The 26441-nt window shown below is 37.2% G+C and overlaps 1 protein-coding gene across 2 annotated transcripts in view; it reads left to right on the top strand.

The window, feature by feature from the left end:
- SMCHD1 (structural maintenance of chromosomes flexible hinge domain containing 1) overlaps window positions 1-26441 on the top strand; it is a 145189-nt gene that overhangs the window by 14915 nt on the left and 103833 nt on the right. For both annotated transcript variants that reach the window (XM_036123382.2, XM_078060559.1), the window contains exons 5-8: window positions 173-303; window positions 20455-20569; window positions 20694-20813; window positions 24952-25118. In XM_036123382.2, the coding sequence (XP_035979275.2) occupies window positions 173-303; window positions 20455-20569; window positions 20694-20813; window positions 24952-25118 (533 nt within the window). The remainder of the gene's footprint in view (window positions 1-172; window positions 304-20454; window positions 20570-20693; window positions 20814-24951; window positions 25119-26441) is intronic.

Here is a 26441-nt window from a genome sequence, read left to right on the forward strand (position 1 = left end):
AGAATTCTAAGGCCTTTGATTTATACAGCTGACCTTACCTTTTAATAAGTTGTAATACATTTACACTTCTACCAGCAGTGTATGAGTGAGCCCATTTAAATTCTTTAATATTTAACTTTTTATATTTTTATATTGATTTGACTTTTCCTGTCTTTTTGAACTTATTTCATAGCTTTTTGATGAAACACAAGGAAAACCTGCCGTTGCAGTGATAGATAATGGAAGAGGAATGACCTCTAAACAGCTTAACAACTGGGCCGTGTATAGGTTGTCAAAATTTACAAGGCAAGGTGACTTTGAAAGGTTAGAAAATCTTATTCACTTTTTTGATGGGTAGCTGGGAATTTTAATAAGGATAAGAACTCTAATAGTTCTTTAGTTATACATGGTACACTGGAGCTTTTCACATTATCAGTGTGTATGTTATCAGCATATATACTTAGATTTTTTTATATAATTTTTTATTATCAATACTTAGAAATAGTGAAAACTACATAATATTAAGCCCTTCCACTGCAGAATTCTTTTTGCATTTTCTAAGATATGTAGGAGTTATTACGATGTCTTAAATACTTTGGAACTTCCCCCTTTCCTTACTAAAGTTTGATGAGAGCTGTGTGGCCTCTAAAGCAGTAGAATGGTTTTATTTACTTATTTTTTAAAGCTTTTATGTATTTGAGAGGGGGAGAGAGAGCATGAGTGGGGTGAGGGGCAGAGGGAGAAGCAGGCTCTCCGCTGAGCAGGAAGCCCGATGTGGGGCTCGATCCCAGGACCCCGGGATCATGACCTGAGCCAAAGGCAGATACTTAACTGACTGAGCCACCTAGGCGCCCCAGGAGGATGGTTTTAAACTAAGCTTTAGCAATCACCTGATGACACTTGCAAAGCATCTAATGAACCACATTTGTTCTGTTGAGCTCATTGTTGCTCTGCTTTCAGGGCCCTGCTTTTTCTTTTCTTTTTTTTTTTTAAAGATTTTATTTATTTGAGGGGCACATGGGTGGCTCAGTTAGTTAAGCATCTGCCTTCGGCTTAGGTCATGATCTCGGGGTCCTGGGATCGAGCCTTGCATTGGGCTCCCTGCTCAGCAGGGAGTCTGCTTCTCCCTCTCCTTCTGCCCCTCCCCTTGCTTGTGCTCTCTCTCTCTCAAATAAATAAACAAAAATCTTTAAAAAAAATAAAAGATTTTATTTATTTGAGAGAGAGAGTGGAGGGGAGGAGCAGAGGGAGCTCGATCCCATAACCCTGAGACTGACCTGAGCCAAAGTCAAGAGTTGGGCACTCAACTGACTGAGACGCCCAGACGCCCATCGGGGCTCTGCTTTATAAAATATTCATAGTTGTTAGGGAATAGAGTCTAGTCAGGAGTTTTGTATCAGAATATGCTTGTAGAAATACTCTGAATGAGAATGCCGTAGGGGAAACAAAATATAGTAGAAATTGTCAGGGATATAAAGGTTTAAGTCTTTGGGATATTAACTGAATTCTACTAAGAGCTATGACCCACAAGTCTTTTGCTCTTTTTAGCTATGTCGTGTACTTCAGGTAACATACTTGGGAAGAATCTGTTGGTATTCTTACTAAGTAATACTTGTTCATGTCCTGGTTTGCTCTTTGTTACATCAAGGAGATTCATCCAAATTTAAGAATTTTAACAATGTTAAAAACTAATATAGTTAGCACATTTGCCTTTCTGAAATTTCAGCACCCGCAGAATTTTTATCAAATTTGTAAAGACAGTGTCATGGTGAGAGGCAATATAATGAAGAAGGGCTCTGAAATCATTTGGCCTGGTTTGAATCTAGCCTTAATTAGTTGTATGACATTCATCAAGGTATTTTACTTCTCTGAGTTTGAGTTTACAGATCTGTAAAATGTGGGTAATACCTCATAAGGTTTTGTGAGAACCAAATGAGTTAGTACATTGTGTAAAATCCTTAGGAAAGAGTCTGGCCTATAGTAAGCAATCAGTAAATATAAGCTATATAAGCTATCATTTTAGTTGCTACTTTCTTATTCTTAGCCTCAGACTTTTCTACAGCCATTCTTTTTCACTATATTCACGAGTACATGCCACTTCAAGGATTTATAAAATATCCACAGAGAAGGCAAAGAACACTGTCTTTTATAGCCTAAGGATAGAATTTAGCATGCAATAGAACTATTAGGTGGTAGATTGCCAAAAAGATTAGAAAAAATTTATTTAAATCAAATGGAAGAGAAGGAAGTAGAATCTATAGTGTTAGAGTAAATCTTAACTGTATTCATGGAACATGGACTCTGATTTTTCTCTAGGTCTTAGCACAACATAAACTTTTAAACTTAAATGTTAGGGAAATTTTGTTTGATTTTTGGTAAAAAAGGTACCTGTTGCTGGCTTTTATCCTAGGTTTTTAGGTATTACATTAGTAAAACCATCAGCTGTTGTAGCTATTTTATACTCATACCATCTTTGAGTCTAGTATCAGTCCCTTGACCTATGCACTCTGATTTCTGTTAACTTCAGATGTTCCCCCTCACTCCCCTAGCTTCTCCTGTAGAAAAAATTATCAGCTGCTTTATTGTTTCCAGTTAAGTTTTTACTGGATACAAAGGTGGATGTCATAGGATACAGGCTATGGAAGAAAAGGAGGACAGCCTAAAAGTAGAAAACAGCTGACTCTCTTGGCCCATCTCTTATGTTGTAGAGAGAAAAACAAGTAAACACAAAAAAATTTGTAAATGTTCCAGTTATAGATTACTGCCATTAAGAAAATATCAGGTAATATGTTAGAACCTGATGGGCAGCTCTTAAGGTAGATGAGGGCCTCTTTGAGATTGCATTTAAGTTGAGGCTTGAATGATTAGAAGAAAACAGCCATTCGGACATCTGGGGGAAGAGTACTCCAAGTAGAAAGAACAACAGCAAAGACACACTGAAATTATGATCAGCTTGTTTTGTTTGGGACAGTGGAAGGAGACAAGTGTGGTATAGGAAGGGGAGAATAGAGGGAGATGAAGTGAGAGTTTTGATTTGCCAGTATTCTTTATAACTCTCACCTTGGTACTACCCTTCTTCCTACCCTTTTTATTTTGAAAAAGTTAAACAAGTTGAAAGAGCAATATTAGCAAGCATGCATCCTTCACCTAGATTGATTAGTTGTTAACATTTTGTCACATTTGTTATCTTCTATTTATATGCATGTACACATTCTCTTCCTAATCATTTGAAAGTAAGTTAACATTCTTTATGACATTTTACTACCAAATACTGTAGCATGTATCTCCTTCACAAGGACATTCTCATAACCATAATACTACTGTCACACCCAAGAAATTTATCATTGATTCAAAATATATAATGTCCACATTCAGGTTTTTCCCCATTTGTCATGTCTCTCTGGATTCCTTTAGTCTACAATAATTTGTCACATTTGTGTCTTTAATGATATTGTTTTTTTGTGGAGATCACGCTAGTTGCAGAAAGGTCCACAACCTGGATCTGAGTGTTTCCTCAGCACTGTTCTTTTCCTCAACATTTTATGAACATTTTGAACTTACAGGAAAGTTGAAGTTCTACCGTGAAAACCCAGATACTCATACCTGCTTTCTACCATTGAACGTTGCTTTCCCACATATCTATCTATCCTACTAATCTTCAGTTCAGGTTTGTTTTTTTTTTAATTCAAAAGAAAGTACAGATATCTGTAAACTTTCTCCTAATGCTTAAAGCATTGATACCATTATCTTTGTTGTTGTTGTTTTGAGGTAAAATTTACCTACAGTGAAATGCTCACATCTGTCATAAGCTAATCTTCTTTGAATTTATTTTTTATGGACATACAATTCATATACCATAAAATTCACCATATTAAAATGTACAGTTCAGTAGCTTTGAATGTAGTCATAAGGTTGTGCAGCCATCACCACTGATTGCAGAACATTTTCATCACTCCAATAGAAACCTTTACCCACTGTAGTTATTTCTGTGCCCTCTCACCCTCTTCCTCACTTACTAATCACTAATATACTTTAAATAGTTGTTAGTCTAATTTTTAGTTGTTTTTCTAGAGATTAAAAATTAACCTCTTACAATCCAGTTTGGATTAATGCCAGTTTACTATAAGTAATATACAAAAACTTTGCTCCTGTATGGTTTCATTCCCCTCCCACTCCTTCATTTTATTATTTTTATATAAATGACATCTTTATACATTGTAACTGCATCAACATAGTTTTATAGTTACTGCTTTATGCAGTTTTAAATCAGAAGAATTGTAAAAAGGATGGTCTTTAGTAACTATTTTGGGCAGATCTAACAACAGATTCCTTCAGTTTTTGTTTATCTGGGAATGTCTTAACCTTATCTCCTTCATTTTTGAAGGTTGATAGGTTTTTTTCTTTTTTAACACTTTGAATAGGTTAGCCTACTGCCTCTGGTTCCACGGTTTCTGATGAAGAATCAGCTGTTAATCTTTCTGAGTATCCCTTGTGTGTGACTAATCTCTTCTGTCTGTCTGCCTTCAAGATTCTTTTTGTCTGGCTTTTAATAGTTTGATACTGATGTGTCTAGGTTTGGGTCTTTTTGAGTTCATTCTACTTAGTAGTGGGTGAACTTTTTGGATTTGTAGATTAATGTTTTTCATCACATTTGGGGAAGTTTTTGGCTATTATTTCTTCAAATAATCTTTATCTTCTCTCCTTCTATGGCTCCTATTATCCATATACTGATATGCTTAATGGTGTCCTGTAGGACTCTGAGGTTCTGTTCATTTTTCTTCATTCTTTTTTCTTTTTGTTCCTCAGACTGAGTACTTTCAATTGACCTGCTTTTTAAGTTCACTGATTCTTTCTTCTGCCAAATCAGATCTACTCATGAGCCACTTAACTGAATTTTTCCTTTCAGTTATTGTTTCTTTAAATTGCAGAACTTTCATTTGGTTCTTTTTTTTTTTTAATCCTATGTCTTGTGCTCTATTTAATGAAACACTGTTCTCATACTTCATTATTTACTTCATGATTTCTCTTCATTGAACACATTATAAAATACCTGATTTAAATTTTTGTCTAGTAAGTCCAGTGTCTGGGCTTTCTCTGAGACAATTTATACTTACTGCTATTTTTCCTGTGTGTGGGCTGTACTTTAATATTTTTGTCATGGCTCATTTTTTTTGTTGTTGAGAATAAGACAGTTTATATAGTGTGGCAGCTCTGGGAATCAGATTCATCCCTCTACCCAGGGCTTGTTTGTTGCTTCTGTTTTTTGTTGTGTACTTACCCCTCTAAACTAATTTTGTAACATCAGTATTTTTTTTTAAGATTTTTTTTTTTTATTAGAGAAAGCATGCACGAGTGGGGGAGGGGCAGAATGAGAGGGAGAAGCAGACTGGGAGCTTGATGTGGGGCTTGATCTCGGGACCCTGGGATCCTGACCTGAGCTGAAGGCAGACACTTAACCAACTGAGCCATCCAGGCACCCCTGTAGCATCTGTATTCTTTATCTTGTGTTGCACTGAAATCTCTGTGTAGCTTAGTGGTCAGGTAATGATTGGACATTTCCCTAAATGTCTGGAGCCATTAAGTCTTCCCAGCTTTGTCAAGGGATGCATATCTGTTTCCATATTGGAGTATGTTTTTAATGTTCTGGCAGGAAGTTTACAACTCTGCCTTAGTCTTTATTTCTTGCTTGCACAGAACCTCAAAGTCAGCCAGAAATGAGAGATTAGGGCCTTCGAATGCTTTCTTGAGCATGTATATAGTCCTGCATGTGAGTGTGACCTTTCTATTCTCATGAATATGCTGCAGCTTTTATTTTATTTTATTTTTATTATTTTTTTAAGTTCAATTAGCCAACGTATAGTACATCATTAGTTTCACATGTAGTGTTCAGTAATTTGTCAGTTGCATATAATGCCCAGTGATCATCACATCACGTGACCTCCTTAATGCCCATCACACAATTACCCCATCCCTCCCACCCCCTTCACTCCAACAACCCTCAGTTTCCTATAGTTAAGAGTCTCTCATGGTTTTTCTCCCTCTCTGATGACTTCCCTTTCAGTTTTCCCTCCCTTCCCCTGTGATTCTCTGCACTGTTTCTTACATTCCACATATGAGTGAAACCATATGAGAATTGTCTTTGATTGACTTATTTCACTCAGCATAATACCCTCCAGTTCCATCCACCTCGATGTAAATGGTAAGTAGTCATCCTTTCTAATGGCTGAGTAATATTCCATTGTATATATGTACCACATCTTCTTCATTCACTTATCTGTCAATGGAAATCTCGGCTCTTTCCACAGTTTGGCTATTGTGGACATAGCTGCTGTGAACATTGGGGTACAGGTGCCCCTTTGGATCACTACATTTGTATCTTTGGGACCTCCATACTGTTTTCCAGAGTGGCTGCATTCCCACCAACTGTGTAGGAGGGTTCCCCTTTCTCTGCGCCCTTGTCAACATGTATTGTTTCCTGAGTCGTTAATTTTAGCCATTCTGACTGGTGTGAGGTGGTATCTCATTGTGGGTTTTTTTTGTTTTTTTAAGATTTTATTTATTTGTCAGAGTGAGTGAGTACAAGCATGGCAGAGGGAGAAGCAGTCTCCCTGCTGAGCAAGGAGCCCAATGCAGGACTTGATCACAGGACCCTGGGATCATGACCTGAGCTGAAGGCAGATGCTTAACTGACTGACCCACCCAGGCGTCCCTCTCATTGTTGTTTTGATTTGTATTTCCCTGATGCCAAGTGAAGTGGAGCATTTTTCATGTGTCTGTTGGCCATTTCTATGTCTTCTTTGGAGAAATGGCTGTTCATGTCTTTCTGCCCATTTCTTGAATGGATTATTTGTCTTTTGGGTGTTGAGTTAGGTAAGTTCTTTCTAGGTCTTGGATACTAACCCTTTATCTGATAGGTCATTTGCAAATATCTTTTCCCATTCTGTAGGTTGCCTTTTAGTTTTGTTGACTGTTTCCTTTGCTGTGCAGAAGCTTTTATCTTGATGAAGTCCCAAAAGTTCATTTTTGCTTTTGTTTCCCTTGCCTTTGGAGACACATCTAGCAAGAAGTTGCTGTGGCCTAGGTCAAAGAGATTGCTGCCTTTGTTCTCCTCTAGGATTTTGATTAATTCCTGTCTCACATTTAGGTCTTTCATCCATTTTGAGTTTATCTTTCATCCATTTTGAGTTTATCTTATGGTATAAGAAAATGGTCGTTTCATTTTTCTGCATGTTGCTGTCCAGTTTTCCCAGCATCATTTATTGAAGAGAGACTTGTTTTTCCATTGGATAGTCTTTCCTGCTTTGTCAAAGATTGGTTGACCATAGAGTTGAGGGTCCATTTCTGGGTTCTCTATTCTGTTCCATTGATCTATGTGTCTGGTTTTTTGCCAGTCCCATACTGTCTTGATCATTACAGCTTTGTAATAGAGCTTGAAGTCTGGCACTGTGATGCCACCAGCTTTGGTTTTCTTTTTCAACGTTATTTGGCTCTTTGGGGCCTCTTCTGATTCCATGCAAATTTTAGGATTATTTGTTGCAGCTCTATGACAAATGCTGATGGTATTTTGGGTGTCCAATGTGCTGTCCATTGCGCTACAGAGCCACCCTGCTGATGGTATTTTGATAGGGATTGCATTGAATGTATAGATTGCTTTGGGTAGCATAGACATCTTAACAGTATTTGTTCCTCCAATCCATGAGCATGGAATGTTTTTCCATTTCTTCGTGTCTTCTGCAATTTCTTTCATAAGTGTTCTGTAGTTTTTTTTTAAATTTTTTTGATTTTTATTTTTAAAGATTTTATTTATTTGAGGTAGAGCGAGAGAGAAAGCGGGAGAGAGAGAGAGCACAAGGAGGGGAGAGGGAGAAGCAGGCTCCCCACTGAGCAGGGAGCCTGATGGGTGGGCTAGATCCCAGAACCCGGAGATCATGACCTGAGTGGAAGGCAGACACTTAACCGACTGAGTCACCCAGGCGCCCCTGTGTGTTCTGTAGTTTTTTTTTTTTTTTTTTTTTAATTTTTTTATTGTTATGTTAATCCCCATACATTACATCATTAGTTTTAGATATAGTGTTCCATGATTCATTGTTTGTGCATAACACCCAGTGCTCCATGCAGAACGTGCCCTCCTCAATACCCATCACCAGGCTAACCCATCCTCCCAACCCCCTCCCCTCTAGAACCCCCAGTTTGTTTTTCAGAGTCCATCGTCTCTCATGGTTCTTCTCCCCCTCCGATTTCCCCCCCTTCATTCTTCCCCTCCTGCTACATTCTTCTTCTTCTTTTTTTCTTTCTTAACATATATTGCATTATTTGTTTCAGAGGTACAGATCTGAGATTCAACAGTCCTGTAGTTTTTAGAGTACAGATCCTTTACCTCTTTGGTTAGGTTTATTCCTAGGTATTTTATGGGTTTTGGTGCAGTTATAAATGGGATCAATACCTTAATTTCTCTTTCTTCTGTCTCTTTGTTAGTATATAGAAATGTAACTGATTCCTGTGCATTGATTTTATATACTGCCACATTGCTGAATTCCTGTATGAGTTCTAGCAGTTTTGGGGTGGAGTCTTCTGGGGTTTTTTCCGCATCAAGTATGTCATCTGTGAAGAGAGAGAGTTTGACGATTTCTTTGCCAATTTGAATGCCATTTATTTCTTTTTGTTGTCTGATTGCTGAGGCTAGGACTTCCAGTACTATGTTGAACAACAGTGGTGAGAGAGGGCATTGCTGTCGTGTTTCTGACCTTAGGGCGAAAGCCCAGTTTTTCCCCATTGACAATGATAATTCGTTGTGGGCTTTTTGTAGATGGCTTTTATGATATTGAGGTATGTTCCCTCTATCCCTACACTGTGGAGAGTTTTAAACAAGAAACGATGCTGTATTTTGTCAAATGGATTTTCTGCATCAATTAAGAGGATCATGTGGTTCTTGTTCTTTCTTTTATTAATGTGATCTATCATGCTGATTGATTTGCGAATATTGAACCCCCCTTGCAGCCCAGGAATAAATCCCACTTGATCGTGGTGAATAATCCTTTTAATGTACTGTTGGATCCTATTGGCTAGTATCTTGTTGAGAATTTTGGCATTCATGTTCATCAGGGATATTGGTCTGTAATTCTCCTTTTTGATGGGACCTTTGTCTGGTTTTGGGATCGAGGTAATGCTCTCTTCATAGAATGAGTTTGGAAGTTTTCCTTCCATTTCCATTTTTTTTTTTTTTTTAAAGATTTTATTTATTTATTTGGCAGAGAGAGACACAGCGAGAGAGGGAACACAAGCAGGGGGAGTGGGAGAGGGAGAAGCAGGCTTCCCGCCCAGCAGGGAGCCCGACGTGGGGCTCTATCCCAGGACCCTGGGACCATGACCTGAGCCGAAGGCAGACGCTTAATGACTGAGCCACCCAGGCGCCCCCCATTTCCATTTTTTGAAACAGCTTCAGAAGAATAGGTATTAGTTCTTTTAAATGTTTGGTAGAATTCCCCTGGGAAGCCATCTGGCTCTGGACTCTTTCTTGTTTTTTGGGAGATTTTTGATTACGGCTCTGATTTCCTTTCTGGTTATGGGTCTGTTCAGGTTTTCTATTTCTTCCTGTTTCAGTTTGGGTAGTTTATATGTTTCTTGTGATTGAGTTCAAGTTTCAAAGCATTGTGGTCTGAAAATATGCAGGGAATAATCCCAGTCTTTTGGTATTGGTTGAGACCTGATTTGGGACCCAGTATGTTATCCTTTCTGGAGAATACTCCATGTGCACTCACAAAGAATGTGTATTCTATTACTTTAGGATGGAATGCTCTGTATGTATCTGTTAAGTCCATCTGGTCCAGTGTGTCATTGAGAGCCCTTGTTTCCTTACTGATCTTCTGCTTAGATGATCTGTCCATTACTGTGAATGGGGTGTTGGGAGTCCCCTACTATTATTGTATTATTATCAGTGTTTCTTTTTCATCTTTTTTAAAGATTTTATTTATTTTTTGACAGAGAGAGAGAGATAGCGTAGAGGGAACACAAGCAGGGGGAGTGGGAGAGGGAGAAGTAGGCTTCCTGCTGAGCGAGGAGCCCAATGCAGAGCTCGGTCCCAAGACCCTGGGATCATGACCTGAGTTGAAGGCAGACGCTTAATGACTGAACCACCTAGGTGCCCCAGTGTGTTTCTTTAATTTGGTTATTAATTGGTTTATATAATTGGCTGCTCCCAGTTAGGAGCATAAAAATTTATGTGTTAGATCTTCTTGTTGGATAGACCCTTTAAGCATGATATAGTGTCCCTCTTCATCCCTTACTACAGTCTTTGGTTTAAAATCTAATTTGTCTGATATGAAGATTGCTACCCAGCTCCCTTTTGATGTCCATTATCATGATATATGGTTCTCCATCCCCTCACTGTCAATCTGGAGGTGTCTTTGGGTCTAAAATGAGTCTCTTGTAGATAGCATATGGATGGGTCTTGCTTTTTTATCCAATCTGATACTCTTTGTCTTTTGATTGGAGCATTTACCCCATTTACATTCAGAGTAATTATTGAAAGATAAGAATTTAGTGCCATTGTATTACCTGTAAAGTCCCTGTTTCTGTAGACTGTCTCTGTTTCTTTCTGGTCTATGTTACTTTTGGGCTCTGTCTTCACTTACAGGATCCCCCTTAATATTTCTTGCAGGGCTGGTTTAGTGGTCACAAAGTCTTTTAATTTCTATTTGTCCTGGAAGCTCTTTATCTCTTCTTCCATTCTGAATGACAGCCTTGGTCGATAAAGTATTCTTGGCTGCATGTTTTTCTCATTTAGTACCCTGAATATATCATGCCAGCCCTTTCTGGCTTGCCAGGTCTCTGTGGATAGGTCTGCTGCCAGCCTTACGTTTTTACTCTTGTAGGTTAAGGACCTCTTGTCCCAAGCTGCTTTCAGTATTTTCTCTTTATCTTTGAAATTTGCAAGCTTCACTCTTATGTGTCGGGGTGTTGATCTGTTTTTATTGATTTTTGAGAGGGGTCCTCTCTACCTTTGGACTTGAATGCCTGTTCCCTTCCCCAGATTAGGGAAGTTCCTACCTATGATTTCCTCTAATATACCTTCTGCCCCCCTTTTCTTCTTCCTCAGGGACCCCAATAATTCTAATATTGTTTTGCTTTATGGTATTGTTGATTTCTCGAAGCCTCCCCTCATGGTTCATTTGTCATTTTTCTCTTTTCCTCAGCTTCCTTCCTTTCCATCAACTTGTCTTCTGTGTCACTTACTCTCTCTTCTGCCTGATTTACCCCAGCTGTTAGAGCATCCAGTTTAGACTGCATCTCAGTTAAAGCATTTTAAATTTCAGCCCGATTAGATTTTATTTCTGCACTAAGAGATTCTCTAGTGTCTTTATGCTTTTTTTCAAGCCCAGCTGGTAACTTCATAATTGTTTTCCTGAATTCCATCTGTGACATTTTACTTATATTCATATCCATTAGATCTGTGGCAGAGAGTATTACTTCTTTTTAGAAACTCCTCTTTTTAGTCATATTGCCCAAAGAAGAATAGATGAACAAGAGAACAAAATCAAAAATGTCAACCATGACCCAAGTGAAATACATACTAGACAAATCCAAAGAGTTCAGAAACCAAAAAGAAAAGGAAAAGAAAGAAAAGGGAGTTGGGGAAGAGAGAATATAATCTCCCAGGTGGACAAAACAGGGTGATCCACTTGATCCTGGGTGTATTTGATCTGTTTGTTAGAAGACACTAAATCCCAAAATTGTAAAGAAAGAAAAACTTATATGTATACAAAAATAAAATTGAATACAGTGAAAGGAAGCCAAAAAATGAAGAATATATCTATAAAATGTAAATGTGAAAAATGAAAGTTAAAAAAAGACTTAAAAACAGTTGATAAAATGAGAAACTAGTTGAATAGAAAAAAAAATTTTTATACTGAAAGCTAAACGAATCATGAGAAAAAACCTCGAATTCTATATACTGTTTTCCCCTAGCGCTGGAGTTTTGCAGGCCTGTATGCTTCATAAACTTGGTGTTCACCTGTTGTTCCAGCTGGTCTTCTGGGGGAGGGGCCTGTTGGGCTGATTCTCAGGTGTCTTTGCTTGGGTGGAGTTGTACTGCCCCTTGCCACGGGGCCGGGCTCAGTGTAAGCTGCTTCTCGTTGCTCTATGTGGCTTTTGTTTCCTGAAGGCTTTCTGTGCCTCTTGAGAGGATGAAAATAAAAATGGCCGTGCTCTACTCCAGCCCCAGAGCTGAAGGATTCTGGTCCCCCCTTTTCAGTAAACCCTCAGGGATAAGCGGTCTTCCCTTTTGTGTGCGCCAAAGTCTGCAGACTCCTGCAGTGCCTGCCCTCACCGATCCTCCCCAGGGAAAGGAGGAGGGTCGCCATGGTTCTGCCCTCTGCGGGGCCTCCGCAGGGAGAGCTGTTGCTGGGTCATGCCGCTGTGCACGGTTTATGGCAAACCGAGCTGAGAGCCCCCTTCCAGCCTTGCTGAATGAAACCAGTTTCCCTCCTCCAGTGCTTGGAAATTGCCGGCTCAGGCACCCCCATTCTTTCTGTGACCCTGGGGATCCTGAGACCACACTGTCCCACGTAGAATTCTGCCCCACTTCACCACCTGAGCACCTTTCAGGCAGGGATGTCTCTCACTGGAGCAGATTCCTAAAGGTTCCGATTTTGTGCTCTGGGGCAAATCACTTTCTGGTAGCTGGCTTATGGAGGCTCCCTCCCCCTGCCATTTATTTTCAGCTATATCCCCTCCGATTCACTTCTCTGTACTAACTACCTTGCAAAAAGTGGTTGCTTTTCTATTTGTAGAGTTTCAGCAATTCTTTTCTTATATCTGAGGTTGAATTCATAGGTGTTGAGAATGATTTGATAGTTATCTAGCTAAATTCAAGGGACCATATGAAACGAGGTCTCCTGCTCATCTGCCGTCTTTCCTCCCCTTAAGCCAGTGCTGGAGCTTTTAAAAACCACTACAGACCTCTCATTCTCCAGCTTTTCCTAATAAGTTTTTGGCCAGATTCTTATTTTCTCTTGATTGTTCTCATTGCCTTAGTCAGCTGTGATCATAAACAATTGCCACTGATTGTTTTTTTTTTTTTTAAGATTTTATTTATTTATTTATTTGAGAGAGAGAGAGAGAGACAGCATGAGAGGAGAGAGGGTCAGAGGGAGAAGCAGGCTCCCCGCTGAGCCAGGAGCCCGATGTGGGACTCGATCTCAGGACTCTGGGATCATGACCCGAGCCGAAGGCAGTCGTTTAACTAACTGAGCCACCCAGGCGCCCCGCCACTGATTGTTTTTGACAAATGACCCACCAGAAAAAGTGGTTCACAGGGAGCAAGTTCTGAGTTAGGTCAAGTAAAGGCAAAGCCTGCAGGTGGAGGTTCCTCGGGATTGGTCAGAGAAATCTAATAATGACAGTTGTATGGGGAAGGGGCTTTGAGGGAACTCCAAATTCACTCCAGTGACTCCTGCCTGGGTGGCTGGTTTTCACCATGATTGCAGGGCTGTCAGTTTTCAAGGCTTCTGTGGAGCTGGTGAGAAGAAAAGGGATAGGGCATGTTAAAACATCACAGAGCTCACTGTTCTGAGATTCAGCTGGTATCTTGAATAAATACTCCTTGGATTGTTCCAAGCCTTTGGTTAACACTTAAGAGTTCTGAAAATGTTGATTTTGACAATGTTTTCAGATGGTGTCATTGGTTTTATCAGTGAACGGGTTTTCATAGGTCCTTACTCTACCTTTATGGAAGTGCTCACTCTCTTAACTGATTTTTGACATACACATTCACCTGTGTAATCCAAACCTCTCAACAGGTAGAACATTCCATGAATCTAGAAAATGTGCTCATCATCACTTAGGCTCTGTTATAATCATTGCCTTAGAAGTTAAATTAGATACCTAGAACATAATTGTAATACTGTGTGTTCATTTAATTATTTTGTAGAAGGAAGAAGTATGACAGGTCTGCTGGGTGGTTATAATTCAGATGTATGTTGGATTAGTGCTACTTTCTGCACTTTCAACTTGCTTAGCAATTAAAAGGTTCTCAACTTAGGGAGCCAATTTTTTTGAAAATAAAAATACCATGCCACATGGCCCACTTCCCATGCCATTTTTTAGGTTGTAGAATTGGACCCTCAACAGGATTTCCCCCTAATTTTCCTAAAGAAAAAGCTCCTGGGTCTTCAGTATATTTCTGCGAATTAAGATGAGCTTTCGTTTACCTTGATATTTGTGTTATTTGAATTCAGAGAATGAGTATGTAACATTTAGACCTCCTACTTTAATTTGGTTATTTTTGTTGTGTCACACAGATTTATTCCAGAAGCTCTAATAGGGATCTGTGGCCATTTGTCAGTTTGTTGGAGGTAAAGCTTTTATTGTGGGGTTATTCCCTTTGGTAGGTTTGAGATAGTGAGATATAAATATACATATGTAGTCACTCTACCCTGTTTCCTGGCAACCACTTACATTGTTTTCAGTTTCTTTTACTAATTTGATTACACTTCCTGTTCCTTTTTCTTACTTTCAACACCTTTTGTGATTTGTTTCTTTTCAGATTTTGTTTCTCTCTTCTAATGGAATACTCTTATTTCAGAAAGATACAGTGTCATTTTACATTGTATCAAATATATGATTGAGATGTTTTTTGAAATTCTTTTGGACTGTGATGTGAATTTATTTCTGAGGCAGGTGACTTTCTAAATTCTCCAGAGGATTGCTTCTACAGTGCAAGATTTATCTTGAGGTCTTAGATTATCTTCCTCTTTTCCTTACCTTCATGAGGGGTATTTATATAACCCTTGAGTGTGAGTACAGGAAATTTTCTGGACTTAATTACAGAAGTCTGAAGCCTACTGGAAATTTGTATTCTCAGCCTTATTTGCCATGATAGGGTTTTTGCCTAGGTTAGGTTTGCATGGATGGTTTGGTTTGAAAGGGAGACTTACTTACTGGTGACTTTGTCCATTCCTTATCATTGAACAGAATTTCTTAGTTTTGAATCAATTTAAGTATGTGTGTGTTGTTTTATCTCTGAGCTCCTCTCTCTCTAAACTTTTGTATACTTCCCATAGATGTTTTAAGATAGTATTTGGGGTCGGGTATTTTGAGCCTATTTCCTAGAAGTATTGCATAGTAATTAAAGTCTTAGAACCCATTTACTTTTTTTTTTTTTAATTTTTTTTTAAGTTATCTCTACACCCAATTTGGAGCTTGAACGCACAACCTCAAGAACAAGAGTTGTGTGGTTCAGCCAGGCGCCCTAAACCCATTTATTTCTTATTTTTCTTAATAGACACTAGGTTCATAGAATTTGATTAATTATAATTTTTGGTTTATAACAGTTCATCAATTCAGGCATTATATTTTTTAAGGTTTATTTATTGAAAAATTTAGTAAGCTGAGTAACCAGAATTTACCACCCAAACCAGTAAGTAGCACATTTTCTGTAACATACATCTGTGTGTTCCTCCCTTGTTGTTTTCTCCCCTCATCAAAGCTAATCACTATCTTGAATTGTTTTTATTTCCTTATTTTTTTTTAAGATTTTATTTATTTATTTGTCAGAGAGAGAACACACAAGCAGGGGGACTGGCAGAGGGAGAAGCAGGCTCCTCGCTGAGCAAGAAGCCCGATGCTGGACTCTATCCCAGTACTGTGGGATTATGACCTGAGCCAAAGGCAGACACTCAACCGACTGAACCACCCAGGCTTCCCTATTTCCCTATTTTTAAAAAATCTAATTTTGCTTATTTTTTGATGCTGCAAAAGATAATCATACTATTTGTAGTTCTACAAGGGCCTTGTATTTTCACTTAATATTAGGTTACTAAGATTTCAACTTTGTGTGGGTCTGTAGTTTATTTTTTTTCATAACTGTAAAATATTCTTTTGTGTATATTTAAAAGAAATCATACTATATTTATCCATTCTCCATTCAGTGGGCATTTGGCTTCCCCTACCACATTTAGCATTATGAGTAGTACTGTCTTATAAGTTGTATAATTGTGTGTGCATGTGTGTGTATGCTGTTATACGGTGTTATGTATGTTTGTTAGTCCAAATCTACATAAGTTCTTAGGTACCTAGAAGGGAACTTGTGGGTTGTAAAGATGGAAGTTCCAATATACAAGGTAATGGCAAATTGTTGTTGTTTCAAATTTTATTCATTTATTTGAGAGAGAGTGGGTGAGCAAGAGAGAGTGCACGAGATGGGGTGGGGTAGGAACAGAGGGAGAAGGAGAAGCAGACTCCCCGCTGAGCAGGGAGCCCGATGTGGGGCTTGATCCTGGGACTTGAGGATCATGACCTGAGCCTAAGTCAGATGCTTAACTGACTGAGCCACCCAGGTGCCCTAGCAAATTGTTTTCTAGAGAGATTATATTTGTTTATTCATACATCCATCACTTATGAAAGTTTGGGTGTTTTTTTTTTTTAAAGTTTGAGTTTTAAAACTCACTTTGGAAGCCATTTGGGTCTGTTAAGCTTCTTGCAGAAGGAATTTTTTTTTTTTTTTTTTTAGATATTTATTTATTTGACAGAGACATAGCGAGAGAGGGAACACAAGCAGGGGGAGTGGGAGAGGGAGAAGCAGACTTCCTGCAGAGCAGGGAGCCTGATGCGGGGCTCTATCCCAGGACCCTGGGATCATGACCTGAGCCGAAGGCAGACCCTTAACGACTGAGCCACCCAGGTGCCCCTGCATAAGGAATTTTTAACTATTACTTTGATTTTGTTAATAGAGTTATAAGAATAGGCTATTACTATTGACTTAGTTTTGGTGAATAATACTTTACTTGGAGTGTTAGTCCATTTCATTAAATTTTCAAGTTTATTAGCATATAGTTGTTGGTAATGCTTTCAAAGAAACAATGTTTGCTTTGATAAATTTTTTTTTTCTGGTTTCAAATTCTTTTTCTGTTTTCAAATTCTTTGATTTCATGCTCTTTATGTTCTTGCTTTAGATTTATTTTGCTTTTTTTTTTTTTGGTAGCATCTTGAGGTGTAGAATCTTAGACGAGTCTCAGATCAATAATGAATATTTTGTGCTATAAATTTTCTTTTTCTCTCTCTCTTATTATTTTTTTGGAGAGGGAGGTAGGGGAGGGGCAGAGGGAGAGGGAGGGAAAGAGAGAGAATCTTAAGCAAGCTCCATGCCCACTTGTGGAGCCTGACGCAGGGCTCAATTTCACAACCCTTAGATATGACTGGAGCCCAAATCAAGAATTAGACACTTAACCAACTGAGCCACCCAGGCGCCCCTATAAATACTCTTTTAAGAACTACTTTCACTACGTCCCAAGTTTTGATAATGCTATATATTCATATTCCTACAGTTTGGTGTATTTTTTATTTCCTTTGCAACTTGTTCTTTGATCCATAGATTGTTTTAGGAATGTGTTATTCAGTTTCCAAGTGTTCTTAACATATTTTCCTCTTGTCTTTATATCGATGTCTAGTTTGGTTTTATTGTCAGAGAACATACTCTATATATACTCTTTTAAATTTGTCAAGATTTGTTTTGTGCTCCAGAATATGATCTGTTTTGGGGAATTTTTATGTGTTCTTGAAAAGAATGTGTATTCTGCTGTTGTTGGGAGGAGTGTTCTGTAAATGTCAGTTTGATTCCATTGGTTGATGATATTATTTAGTTCTTTTATATCCTTGCTGGTTTTCTGTGTGATGGTGACCAAGATAGGGATATTGAAGTTCCCCACTTATTTGCAGGTTTGTTTATTTCTTTTTTCAGTTCTCTGAATTTTTGCTTTGTATATTTTGAACTTGTGTTATTTTGTGTATACACAGAATTTTTATGCATTCTTGGTAAGTGCATCCTTTTATCATTATGTAATAATACTCTTCTGTCCCTGGTAATTTTCTTGCTCTGAAGTGTATTTTCTGTGATATTCGTCAGCTATTCTTTTCATTCATGTTTGCCTGGTATGTCTTTTCTCATCCTTTTTTTTTTTTTTTTTTTTTTTAAGCAGGGGGAGTGGGAGAGGGAGAAGCAGGCTTCCTGTGGAGCAGGGAGCCGGATGCAGGGTTCGATCCCAGGACTCTGGGATCACGACCCAACCTGAAGGCAGAAGCTCAATGACTGAGCCACCCAGGCGCCCCTCATCCATTTTCTTTTAACCTACTTGTATCATTATATTTGAAATGAGTTTCTTGTAAACAATATATAGTTGAGTCACTTTTTTTATGGGTCACTCTCCCAATTTTATTTAGTGTATTTGCATTATGTTTACTGTAATTATTGATATATTGGGACTTAAGTGTGTCATGTTATAACTTCTGTTTGTTCCCTTTATTTTTCATTTTTCTTTTCTGACCTTTGTATGGATTACTTGAACATATTTTACTATTCCATATTTTACTATTTTCTTTATAAGGTGATTTTGAGTATATATATATATATATATATATTTTTTTTTTTTAGCAATCACTCTAGGGAATTCTGTATGTAGACAAAACATTATATTCTACTAGTGAAGATATTTTACCACTTAAAGTGAATTGAAAATGAAATATTACCAAATTATGTCAGTTCCTTAACTCTCTCCCCTTTATAATTCAGTTTTGGTTTTTTTTTTTAAGATTTTTTTCATTTATTAGAGAGCATGAGGGAGATTGGGGCAGGGAGAGTGGGCAGACAGGGCAGAGGGAGAGGGAGAAGCAGACTCCTGGCTGAGCAAGAAACCTGATACGGGGCTTGATCCCAGGACCCTGGGATCATGACCTGAGCCAAAGGCAGATGCTTAACCAACTGAGCCACCCAGGTGCCCTATAATTTAGTTTTCTTAAGTATTACCTCTATATACATTGAGAACCATATCAAATAGTGTTATTTTGATTTCAGCAGTCTAATTTTAAAAACTCAAGAGGAGAAGTGTGGTCTATTTAATTTACCCATGTATTTGTTTTATTCTTCATATCTTGGTGATAATCTTTTATCTACTTTGTTTGATGTTAATATAGCTACTCCAGCTTTCTTTACATTAGTGTTAAGATGCTAACTCTTTTTCTAACTTTTTAACCTATTGTCACTTTATATTAGGCAGCATATAGTTATGTCTTAAAATTTCACAATCTCTGCCTTTTAATTGGGGTATTTAGACCAGTTATATTCACTGCAATTATTGCTATGCTTGTTCCTGTTTTTTTTTCTCTTATTTCAAATTGAGTATTTTTTGTGTGTGTAATTCTATTTTATTTCTTTCCTTTGTTGGATTATTAGTTGTTACTCTTGTTCTACTGATAATTTTAGGATTCAAAATATATAACTTTAATTTGTCATAGTCTATCCCAAGTAATATTATTCACTTCACATACAATATTATTACATCACAGCAATAATATCCATGCCATTTACTGTCTTGATCTTTTGTTCTTGTACATTTTACATTGATATATATTAAATATCAAACTGTATTCTGGTTTTCCTTTAAACAGGATTCCTTCCCTCTAGTTAATTGACACATTCATTACCTTACATATTTACCTTTTTTGTTGTTTGTTTTTGGTGAGAGCATTTTTTAAGTTTTATTCTCTTAGCAGATTTCAGTTATACAGTAGAGTGTTAGTGACTAGATCTTCAGACCTTACTCATCTTCTAGCTGAGTTTGCGTTCTTTTACAACCTCTCCCTATTTCTTGCACTCCCCAGCTTCTGTCAACCAGTATTTGTAGCTTTTTCCATTTTCTCCTCTCTTTCCAGTACTACACTTGTGTGAGATGTTTTCTTTTAGTCCCTCATGTCTTTTATACCCACTTTGATATTTTCTGTTCCTTTTCTTTTTTTATTTCTTATGGGAAAGTTCATTGAATGTATCTTTGTGTTTTCTAATTCTTTCCAGCTATGCCACATCTAGTGTTTACCTTTTCCATTGAGTGTAATAGGGGCTCTGGCCTCATCCCCAATTCTGTTTATATCTGATATTGGGAAATGGTGTCCCTGGACACCTAGCCTATGTTTTGAGAGACCAGGGATGCCTACTCTCCAGAGTGTTGTTAATGGTTCCATAAGAGGTTCTTTTGTCATGATACATGGAAGTAAGAATGTCTTTGCTATAATTCCTGTATTCTTCAGAGAATCTTCTTATTGTGTAAGTCATAGTGAGCAATGTTTTATAAGTTTTGAAGCAGTAAACAATTTTGAAGGGACAGATGTAGGGGTAGTAGGATAGATAAGGATACGGGCATTTATTTAGTCTTGTTTGCTGAGAGAGTTTATGATTTAGTAGGGTGGACCCAAGAATGTGCGTTTCTTGAGTTTTTTGGTGATGCTGATAACAGCAGGTCTGGGGAATATATTTTGAGAACTGCTGGATTAGATGCTATCTTGACTTTGGGCTCTGATTCCTTTACCTTGAATTAGGGGTGTTGTCTAGCTTGGGGATCATTTTATTAACACTTAATAAAAGTTCTATAGCAATTTCTCTTGGTACTTAAGTAGCCTGTTTAAAATCACTGCATTAATGTTTTATTTTAGTGATCATTCAGGATATGTTCGTCCAGTACCAGTGCCACGCAGTTTAAATAGTGATATTTCCTATTTTGGTGTTGGGGGCAAGCAGGCTGTTTTCTTTGTTGGACAATCAGCCAGAGTAAGTAAAAAGGTTTCTTATAAATAAAAGTTGATTAAAAATATTTTGAGGTTGATTCTGTCTAAATGTGTTAACCAGTTTAACTTTTAGGAATTTTTTAAGTATTCTTTTTAATATTTAACAGATGATAAGCAAACCTGCAGATTCCCAAGATGTTCATGAACTTGTGCTTTCTAAAGAAGATTTTGAGAAGAAGGAGAAAAATAAAGAGGCAATATATAGTGGATATATTAGAAACAGAAAGGTATGATACATTTTAACTCATTAATTATAAAGTTGTTACTGTTGGACATATGATAGAGACAAAAATTTTTTTTTCAATTTCTATCCAAGATACTTACACTATTGCTTTAAAAGTTGAAGGTATGGCATTTTCAAATTGTATTAATTTTCATCTTTTTCCTTTTGTCATGTGAATAGCAAAAAGTGACTATTTACATGCTTTTTCAGGCTGGACGTCTTCAGGCAACAACTTGTCTCATAAAGCTAGCTTCCTGGAAGTTGCTCATAAAATAGTAAACTTTTTTCCTTACACTGAGATTGAATTTTTAAACCTTTTTTGGTCTAACAATTTCAAGTTAGATAATAAGCTTTTAGGAAATCAGAGCTCTAGAGAAATAAATGAGTGATTTATTTCTGTTAGAAATTTACATTCAGATTCTAATTTTAGTGAGCAGAATGTTAGCAAATTTGCATCGTGGTGGTGAGTATATAGTATTTATTGTATTATTCAGCTTTTCTCCACTTGAAACATTTTAGAATTTTTTAAATGTTTTTTAAAAATTATTATTTTTAAGTAGGCTCCATGCCCAGTATAGGGCTTGAACTCACAACACTGAGATTAAGAGTCATGTGCTGTACCCACTGAGCCAGCCAGGCACCCCTAAAATTTTTAAAGTAATTTTGAGCTTCTTAAATTCTTTTCTGATTCTGAAGTAAGTTGTAAAAAATGTATAGGAAACTTAAATAAAAGTCTCAAATTCTGGGAAGCAATTTCTAGTTGAATTTCTAGTCTAACTTTTTTATTATATGCTTTCAGGGTTTTGTTTTTTGTTTTTTATTTTAATTCCAGTGTTGTTAACATACAGTATTATATATTAGTTTCAGGTGTACAATATAGTGATTCAACAATTCCATATATTACTCAGTACTCATCTAGATAAGTGTACACTTACCTGAAACTAATGTAATACTGTAATACTGAAGTTAAAATAAAACCTCCTTATTGGCATCTTGAGTTGGGGGTGGGGGAAGTGTACTCTTAATCTCCTTCATATACTTACTTTTTAAAAATATATTTACACTTTTGAGCCACATTTTTTAACATTTTGGGTATTTCTCCATTTCATAAAATATTTTTGTACACGTGCACTTTTAATAGGTTTATGGCAATTTGTATTGTAATTTAACTATTCTGTTGAGCATTTAACTTAAAGGATTTTATTATAATTATAAATAAAGACACTGCCATGAATGTCTTTGCATAACATTTTGCCCAAATTAGTTTTTTCTTCGTACAGATTATAGAATTTTAAAAGTGTGACAATGAATTTGAACTTTTTAAATGTTCACGGTGTGGAATACAAATTGCTTTTCTAAAAGGTTAAACCCAAGTCAAATACAGTCCCCAAAGCAGTATATGGAAGTGCCTATCTGATAACTTCCTTATTTTTAAAAAGTGGAGTGGAGGGGAAGGCAGCAAAATGCTGGCAATTTGACAGGTGAAAATAATACCTTTTCTTTATTAAATGGGCTGAATATTTTTTTTGTATTTATAAGCCACTTTCTTCTATATAACGTCACATTCTCTTTTGTCCAGGAAATTTCTTCATTTTGCTCATCTCACTTTTTCCCTTTTTAAATTTGTTGCATTTATTACACAGTTTACACATCTTATTATATTTACATAATAGTATTCCATCTTTTTCATCTTATGTTACCGTCCCAAAGCCCTATATGGTGTATTTGTGGAAATATTTGCCATGTCAAAACAGGTGAAAAATAGGAATTGAGAATTTAAGTGTTTCTCAAAACTGTATAGGTATGATAAAACTTGGATAGAACTATATTATCTCTTGGGTCATCATTTCTGCCATTTTTTCCTGTGATTTGTGCTTAATTTGTGCCAACAAGCATCTCATGGATACTAATAGGTCCCTGGTCCTTTTTTTTTTTTTTCTCTGACCAGTCTTTTCCAGCCTACTTTTTGGTTTCTCCAACTCTTATACACAGTCTTGTGTATAGAGTTGGTGGCTCTTGATTTACCACCAGGAGTCTTGCTTTTTCTAGGGGGCAATATATATGCCACTTAACACCAACAGTTCTCAAATTTGTATTTCTTGTCAAGACTTTTAAGATTGAGACACTGAATCAGGCTGGACTCCACTGAGGAAACAAATCATTCTAGACACTTCAAACAGAAAAGGATTTAATAAAGGGAATTAGATGATGAACTCTTTGCTCAGCCTCCTAGAAGGATACTCTGGGACACTCTGAATTGGCCTTCAAGGGATGCTGCAACATCTGCTATAATCATGAAGTTGGAGGACCACCACTGGATCAGGAATTTAGAAACCTGCCTTATCTGTGATCCAGGAGTTGGAAAAGTCTTGCTGGCGCAGTTCCTCCAACACCAAAACACAGACCTTTTGGCTATAACCGGTGCTGTATCAGTGCTAACACTTGAAGCCGGAACCTGGGTATCCAGTCGTTCAGTACCTTGCATAACAGAAAACGTTCAAGAAATCTCAGGAAATGGCCTTCGTCTTATTTTCCCCTTCTAAATTTTTGGCTACTACATCTAATTGGTGAAACCTAATTTGCATCCACCACCTAAAATGTAAGGGAGTCTGAAAAGTAGACTTTTGGCTTTCCATTCCTTGCGGTCCAGGAAGGGACAATAAAAGGTGGGATGGGGTGCTGAATACCAGCTGATCGTATCTAGCACACTCATTTCCCATTTCAGTTAGATGCCTTTCCCCAGATGTTCCATGAATATCTCACTTTTGGTGCATCCAAAATAAAATATATCTACAAACCTTTTCTGTTCTTTCCTCTTTCCCACTTTTCCCCCAACTACTCTTTGCAATTAACAGCGTCCCCTGGCCAAGTAGTTAGTAATCGTAATCCTTGTTAATCATTCACCATTCAGTTCTTTTAACATAGTTTTTCATCTGCCCTTTCTTCCATCCATTTTCACTGCTTGATTCAGCAGATTCTTCTTTCATGATGTATTTATCATATACTTTAAACTACCTTGTTTGCCTCATACTCTCAAATCCTTCATGTTCTCATTGGGCTGGAATGTTCTAGTCATGTGCTAGGTAAATGTCACCCTCTTTTTAACTCTGTAGCTCTTGGTTCATCTCTTTATAATGGCACATTGTTTTGTAATCATTTGTTTCTCATCTATCAGAATTTGTAGGGAGGGAAGGCACTGGTCTTATTTAACTCTATCTTCCCTTGTACCCATGTTGAGTCGTATAACTTAGAAGGTGCTCGATAAATATTTGGTAATGAACCTGCATCACTAGTAAACTAATCCACAAGCTCCCAAAGTGTATAAAATATTACTTGTAGCTGTAATATTAGTGTATAGGGATGCATTGGAATGGTTTTGGAGGGTTTGTTTTTATTTTTAAGAAGTGGTAATGTATGCTTATTTTAAAAAATCAACCAGTTTCCTAGATGTAATAGTTTGGTGTGTATCCTTAAAAGCTTTTATGTATATGGCAACATACATAGTATATATATGCATGTAATTTTAACACATAAAGACTTAGAATAAAAATCGAGATGTTTGTAATTCTTATCCTCAAACACTCTTTACTCTTTCCCCTCCCCACTTCCCTTCTAAGCAAGCTATAGATAATCTCTGAAAGTGGACTAGGGTCCAGGATTATTTTATTCCCTTTTAAACACAGTGCCTTTGGGCTAAGCCACCTGGGTTCAGGCTACATCCCACTTTTCTTGAACATGGAGGGCTGGGCGTTTATTCATTCTGGCCAAGTTAAGTGGTAGGTATCCCAAGCAAGGACTCATTCCACCCTAGGGTAAGTGTCTTTAGTTTTTTTCAGCATTTTAAAACTCAGTATATATATATATTTTCTTACCTTTTCTTTTATGATCCAAAAATTGATTTAATCAGCATTGTGGTGTAGGGTACTCCTGTATATATGCCCGTTTAGCAATCTGTATTAAAGCTGTCCTGTCCTCACAGCATTGTACGTACTCATCTGACTTGTCTTGGGCTATTTTCCTTCAAAAGTTTTTTGAAGCCTGTTTATGAAACTAAGCGAATCATATTAAAAGTTAATGTAAATGTTATTTGTATATTACAATTAAGTGTATCTAATCTGTTGTATTTATATTCACTCTCCTAGCCATCTGATTCTGTTCACATTACAAATGATGATGAAAGATTTCTACATCATCTTATCTTAGAGGAGAAGGAAAAAGATAGCTTTACTGCTGTGGTTATCACAGGAGTACAACCAGAACACATACAGTATTTGAAAAATTATTTCCTTCTTTGGACAAGACAGTTAGCGTAAGTAATTACTTGATTCAGGACATGTTGCTATGTATTCTTTTTAAGACAGAAAATATTAGAGCTACATTGAAACCTCTTGGCTGTGTGCTTTGCTTCTGTCTCATTTCCTTCCCTTAAGTGCAGTAACCAGTACTCTAAGGTTAACGTTAAAACAGTTCTCTATTCTGTAAATATTTATTGATCACCTGTAGCGTATTGCTCATTATTTGAGGGGCAGGCTTTTAAGACCTATGATAAAATTTAAAATAAACTTCAGAATTTATCAAATTCAACACCATCACTTTCATATTCCCCTTTTGTGCTTCTTCTCTATAGCACCTGTCATAATCTTGCATACCATGTATTTTCATTTTTTTTCTGCCTTCCTCCGTTGGAATGTCTTTTTTTCCTGCACTGCTATATCCCTAGTGTTTCCTGTTAAATAGTAGATGCTCAGGGGCGCCTGGGTGGCTCAGTCGTTAAGCGTCTGCCTTTGGCTCAGGTCATGGTCCGGGGGTCCTGGGATCGAGCCCCGCATCGGGCTCCCTGCTCAGCAGGAAGCCTGCTTCTCCCTCTTCAACTCCCGCTGCTTCTGTTCCCTCTCTCGCTGTGTCTCTCTCTGTCAAATAAATAAATAAAATCTTTAAAAAAAAAAAAAATAGTAGATGCTCAGTAAATGTTAATGAGTGCATGAAGTCTATTAAAATAATATATGCAAATGTGCCTATATGACATATTAATATATTTTCAGTACATCTTTGTGTATTTATTCCAGGAAAACTTTTAGAGTATAACATATTCCATTAGAACAAATCATCAGAATATTTAATGGTTCTTAGTTTTTTTCCGTAGTTATATAGTAAATACCATTTACTGGATCACTTCAATAATTTGCATTAGTCCACATTACTGAGTCTTGCAAAAATGGGTACATCTGCACGAAATTCACTTTTTTAAATTAGATTTTATTTTATTAAGATTTTATTTATTTATTTGAGAGAGAGGGAGAGAGAGCACAGAGGGAGAGGGAGAAGCGGGTTCCCTGGAGCCTGAAATCATGACCCGAGGGGAAGGTAGCCACCCAACAGACTGAGCCACCCAGGCGCCCATAAGATTTTATTTTTAAATAATCTCTACACCCAACATGGGGCTCCAACTCAAAACCTGGGATCAGGATTTGCATGCTCCACCAACTGAGCCAGGTGCCCCCCAAATTCACATTTTTTAAAAAGTATTTTTTTCACATTTACCCAAAAGGCTATTGCACTTAATTTGAGATTCTTTATTTTATACATAAGTATATACTAACAGTTTAAATTTTTTTCTAAAAAACTAAAATTT

The sequence above is a fragment of the Halichoerus grypus genome, chromosome 13 (assembly GCF_964656455.1).
Source record: "Halichoerus grypus chromosome 13, mHalGry1.hap1.1, whole genome shotgun sequence".
In the NCBI taxonomy this organism is placed as follows: domain Eukaryota; kingdom Metazoa; phylum Chordata; class Mammalia; order Carnivora; family Phocidae; genus Halichoerus; species Halichoerus grypus.